Source organism: Octodon degus, unplaced genomic scaffold, assembly GCF_000260255.1.
Source record: "Octodon degus isolate 3935 unplaced genomic scaffold, OctDeg1.0 scaffold00014, whole genome shotgun sequence".
Lineage (NCBI taxonomy): Eukaryota > Metazoa > Chordata > Mammalia > Rodentia > Octodontidae > Octodon > Octodon degus.
This window is the reverse complement of record NW_004524590.1, coordinates 21,233,983-21,239,983: the sequence shown is the minus strand read 5'-3', so window position 1 is coordinate 21,239,983 and position 6,001 is coordinate 21,233,983. Positions and strand designations below refer to the sequence as shown.

General features: G+C 42.3%; 1 protein-coding gene across 1 annotated transcript in view; it reads left to right on the top strand.

Moving 5' to 3' along the window:
* Positions 1–6,001, top strand: part of Map3k19 (mitogen-activated protein kinase kinase kinase 19) — a 52,358-nt gene that overhangs the window by 643 nt on the left and 45,714 nt on the right. The window contains exon 2 of the mRNA XM_004626380.2: positions 3,981–4,096. Within this exon, the coding sequence (XP_004626437.1) occupies positions 3,981–4,096 (116 nt within the window). The remainder of the gene's footprint in view (positions 1–3,980; positions 4,097–6,001) is intronic.

Here is a 6,001-nt window from a genome sequence, read left to right as displayed (position 1 = left end):
CACTGGTCCTCCATGCAGGCCCTGTGGTCATGTGTTTCTGCCATGGAGCCTGCCAGCCGTGACTGAGCCCTGAACGAAGGTAAACCTCTTCTTTCAGTTGTGGGTGTCCAGTACTGTGTCTTCAGTGACAGCAAGTAACCAGAACACTCACCAAGAGTCAGCTTTTGGTTTAACATAAGTCAAATCAACTCATACTTAATGGTACAGCTCCACTGCTGCAGCACTGTGGGGTGCTGAGATGTGAGAAAGAGTTTTTCACCATTGAAACCTGATAGATTTTATCAACAGCAGTGATGGGGGCCAGTGGCAGCAGCAGAGAAGCAGAAATGTGGGGGAGCTTTTATTAACTCTGAAGACACAGAGAGGATTAGGGCTGGTTAGATGGGCAGATCCTCTGACCTGAGACAGGGAGGATGAGACTTTGTGGATTTTGCTAGGGGTGGAGTATGAGGGGCAGGTTTAGTGACACACAAGGAGCTGACTGGAGGCTCCCTTGTGTGGGCGGGAAAGGTAAAAGGAAGTTGTATCCAGGGCTGGAGTGGGAAGAAGGAGGAAGGGGTCATTGGGAAGGGAAGGTGTTGTTTGGGGGATTCAGCTATGTTGGATCAGGGACATGATAATTTAGCAGTCTGTATTTGGGCCATAACTTACCAAATAGCTGTTCAGGGTTAAGGAGCCTTCTTCTTCAGAGGTCTACATGCAGAGGAAGGACATCCATCCTTCACCTTTCCTGAGTATGACCCCTCACACAGGCATATCCCTTAATTCAGAAAAGAGAGTACTTGCTTTGGTTCTGAAAGAGAAGACTTCTGGTGATTCTCAAGACGAGGTGAGAAATAAGGTTTGACATGGAGGAGGATGAAAGTCTGAACAAAGACAGAAGCAGATGCAGAACAAAGTACAATGAAAACTTACTGCAGAAGTTCTGCAACTCGTGACTTGGGGAAAGCTGCTTGATTTTAGGGTTTGATCTGAGTTTTCATTTGAAGCTTCCAGGACAGAGAACAAAGCTATACCTAAGAAGGCCTCGTGGAAGAGGCGTGACTCGATCTAACTGTTGGAACAAAGGAAAGATTTGATTTTGTGGAGGAGAGTTACTGTGCTGTGAATGAGCATGGCTTTTCCCAAGGGCAAATAGAAGACTGAATCCAATATGCATATCTTGTAATAAAGAGAAATAAAGATTGGATACATAAAGAAACTGGATCTAAGCTGAAGAATGCAAGTTTTAAAAGATAAAATAGCATCACTAAAGAATGTTAAGCCAGGGATAATGAAAGCCATATTTTATAAGAAAATTAATTGGTTTATATTATAAGGATTGATTTGAAGGAGAAAGACAGACTGTTTTAGAAATTAGAAAGTGCTCATAAGTGTGGCAATAAGAACCAGAAAATGAGTTGTTGGATGGGGCATGGTGGTGGGCCTGAGAGGGCCGCGCTCTGGTGAGTACAAGAGAGATCGCGAAAGAACAAGGCACAGAATGTAGAGATGTAAAGGTGACAGAGGAGACCCAGAAAGAAGAGTTAAAAGAGTTAAGTTAAAGCTGATTTAAAAGTTTCCATTCTGGCAAGTGACGAGATGGAAATACACCAACAAGAGGGAGACACTGAGGGGCTGATAATGATGAGCAACTGGCAAGGAGGGGCACCCAGTAAGAGGGTGGCACATAGGTCTGGACTCTGGGCTGAAGGAGGAGGAAGGACAATCAGGAAGGTGTTGCCAGAAAGAAGGAATGGGAAACAATGCCAGATTGGAGGAGAGTCACAGGGCAGACACGGAAAGGAAACAGGAGGTTTCAGTGAGAGAATGGAGGCACAAGAGAGGGTCAAAAAATAGAGAGGGCAACACGGTGACAAATTCAAGGTCTCGATGTAGGTCACTTGTTGAACTTGGTTTCCATTACAAGCTAAATGTAAAAGGCTCTTTTCATAGAAAGATTCTATGCTTTTTTCCACCCACTTAATTTTATTTTTTAAATTTTTATTTATTTATTTGTGTGTGTGTGTGTGTGTGTGTGTGGCCAGCTCAGCCCACCAGGGGGTGGGGCTGGCTGGCATGTGGTGCTGGGGGATTGAACTGTGGTCCCTGTGCTTTGCTAAGCTTGTTCTAAGTAGGTGCTTTAGACCACTGAGCCATCTCACCAGCCCCACTTAATTTTATTTGTGAGACAGGGTTTCACTAAGTTGTCCAGGCTGGTCTTGAACTCATGAGCCTCCTGCCTCAGCCTCCCATGTACTGAGATTGCAGCCATGTGCTCCCGTACCCTTATTGTTCCATACTTCCTTAAAGAAGTCAGGTTGTTTTGGTGGGGTTATACATACAAGAGCAATGTTCCTTGGGAACTAAGTGGGTTCTTCAGCTTGGTGTTCAGAACTTTATTAATTTATTAGCAAAAATTTGCCTAAAAAAAGTTAAACCCTTATGTTTGAAGGTGTAATAACTGATCACTAACTTGCTTAGCTACACAATATCTTCCTTTTCATTCACTAAAGAATAAAGATTGTGTAGTCTAAATTTGTGTATGTGTATATGCATGTGTGTATGTATTATGTATTATGTATGTGTGTGTGCCTATGTGTGTGTGGTACTGGGGATTAAATCTGGGCCTTCACATTGAACTGTAGGTCATTTATTTGCTCAAGTTGGGCTCAAAATTCGGATCCCTTTGCACACCCAGCTCTGTAATCTGAGTTTTAAAATTACTGGGTGGTCTGCAAGTTCCTATTGTACTTTGATTTTATTTGTTAGCCATAATGTGCTGAGATCGTTCTATCTGCAGTGTTTTTCTTCAACCAACCATCAGTGGCAGTCTGTGTAAGGGGTCATCCTCAGCAAAGGTGAGGGACAGATGTCATTCCTCTGTGTGTAGACCTCTGAAGAAGAGGGCTTCTTAACCCTGAATAGCAAAAGATGGTTTCAGTGGTGAAAAACTCTCACATCCTGGCACCCAACAGTGCTGCAGCAGTGGAGCTGTACCATTAAGTATGAGTTGACTTATGTTGAACCAAAAGCTGACTCTTGGTGAGTGTCCTGGTTACTTGCTGTCATTGTGACATAGTACCGGACACCTACAACTGAAAGAAGAGGTTTACCTTAGTTCAGGGCTCAGTCATGGCTGGCAGGCTCCATGGCAGAAACACAAAACCACAGGGCCTGTGTGGAGGACCAGTGCTCATTCCTTGGCAGCCAGGAAGCAGAGGAGTGGGGGCCTGGGAGGGAGAGATCCTTCCAGGTCAAGGCCCCAGTGAGTCATCTCCACCCAGCCCCACTCCTAAGCATCTTTAGCTCTGAACTCAGGGATGGATGCATCAGTGTCCACGATCTAATTATCCTCCAAACTTGTGAGGCTGTTGGGGGCAGTCTAGATCAAAACCGTAACAATAGCTTTTAATTCTTCATAGAATTTAAGATCTAGTTAAGTCCCTAATGTTGATTGCTTGAACTTTAACTCAAATATTCCACTTTTTTGGAATCTCAACATACCTGTTTATTTATCTTTTCTTCTTGAATAATAGCAGCCAACGCTTTTAAAATTTTAAAAATCATTTATTTTGTGGATTCTTGCTGTTTTTGCTTCTCTTCCAGCAAAAATTATTGATGCTTCACCAAGATCTCAGAGCATTAGCTGGGTGGGGTGGCCTAATACCATCACTGGGGGGGCTGAGGCAAGAGGATGGCCACAAGTATGAGGCTAGCTTGGGCAACCTGAGTTCATGGCCAGCCTGAACTACACAGCAAGACCCTATCTCAAAATGAAAATAAATAAATAAAAATATTCTAGATCAGTGGTAGGGGACTATGGAAGACATGTTGTAGTGGACTGTTTATATCATTGAATATTCTATAAGGGTTACCATCAGTGTCTAGACCATTATTGGGGGAAAAAAAGTTGAATTTAAAACCTAGATCTGTATCTTCCTGTGAAATTATTGGAAACAAGTCTTATGAAAACATGATGTTATGTTTCTTTTTGACAGAAAGACATGCTGAATCATTGCTTGACATTTGTCATGATACAAACTCTTCTCCAACTGGTAGGATGACAGATACCAAAAATCAAAACATAATCTTTCAAAGCATCAGTAGCAGTGAGGTAAGATGGTTCCTTTATTTTTTAAAATTTATTTATTTTATTTTTTTTTGCATTTTAGGGAAGGGTCTATAGGATGTTCAGGGTCTCACTACTAGACTGACTTGTGATCTGCCTGTTTATAGCCTCCCAAGAGCTGGGATTATAGGTGTGCGCCACCACGCCCAGTCTCAATTGTCATCTCAGTGCGCCCCGAGGGCAGGGCCAGCACAGCAGGCCCGGGGATCGAACTTCTGGCCCCTGCATCTGCTTGCAGGTGCTTTAATCTGCTGAGCTATTTGGCTGGCCCTAAGAGCTTTCCTTTAAAGAAACAAACTAAATTAAACAAAACAGAAACAGATAACCTGTTCCATCTACCATTTCACTTGTGCTGCTTGAATATTTTGTGGTAATCATGTAGTACAGCTGCAATTTTAATGTAATCATTACAAAATGTAAAACACAGTTAGTAAGACACTTTTCTCAGAATTTACTGAGAGTAGTAATGAGCTAGTCAACTCTGAGTCCCACACAGTGTGTGTGTGTGTGTGTGTGTGTGTGTTAGTCTAGTCTACTATAACAAAGTGTTATAGCTTCTAAACAATAGAAATTTATTTCTCACAGTTCTGACCAGTGGAAGTCTAAGATGCGTGTCAGCCTGATGGCCGGGTTCTAGCGAGGGCCCTTTTCTGGGTTGCAGAATGCCAGCCCTTGAATTCTCTTGTGTTAGGGAGGGAGTTAGCTCTCTGGGGTCTGTTGCATATGGCACTAAATTCGTCATGAAGCCTCACCCTCATTACCTAATCCCACGTTCCATTTCTGGAGTTAGGATATCAAGGTCTATATCTTAAGAAGACACAACTGTAGTATTCGGTCCATCCATAACCCTGTGTGTGACACCGTAGAAGATGGTAGCCGCTGAATCCGTACTAAAGAACAAGTCCATCTAATTAAATCTTTTTCTTTTTTCAAGCAATATTTCATTATTTTTGTTGTACAAGACTTTCAATCCCCCACATTTTTGTAGCTTCCAAGGGTACCGTAAGAAATCTGGCTTCATTCTAGTTTCCGATCCGGTCCTCCTTCCCTCAAATTTTAGTCTCCCAGCTCGTGTACTTTACAATTTCACAATATTTTAGGGTGACTTTTGAAGTCATTATTCTAGGAATAGGTGGGCCCTTTCATTTTCAAAACTCATGACTTTTGGTTCTGCAAATTTTTCTTTTCTCTTTAATTTTCATTATTGCCTTTAAGGTTTTTTTCTTGCTAACAAGGTGCAGTGGCGAGCACCTATTGTCCCAGCACGTGGGAGGATCACTGAAGTCCAGGAGTTTGAGAACTTGATAACATAATGTCAGTACCTTCAGGTCTGTTCTCTGAGCTCACTGAATATCTTCAGAAAAGGATCTTCCAGACTTTTGACTCAGTAGTCTGTGTCAGTTGGCTGCTGGGCCTCTGGGAGCTGGGATGGGAAGGAGGATGAATACAGTAAATTTTTTGGTCAGTAAAATTACTCTGTATGAAACTGCAGTGGTGGACACATGTCATTAAGTATTCATCCAAATCCATGGACCGTACACCACCAGAAGCAAACCCTGATGGACCCTGGAGGATAATGGGTGTCTGTCATCAGCTATAATAAATGTGCCCCTCAGGTGAGGGTGGTGATAATGGGAGAAGCTATGCACAAAATCTCTGCCCCTTCTCAACTTGCTGTGAATGGCATTAAAAATAGTTTATTTAAAAAAACAGAAGTCTTATGTTGGGGGATTATATAAGGAAGAAAATATAATTATACTATAGTATAATGGTACTACACAGTACAATCCCCCTCACAAACATAAATAGGTTATTGATTTACCAACAGAAAGTAAATTTATTGCCAGGATGAGTGGAGGCATTAGGATGTTAATTGTAAACTGCTGTTAC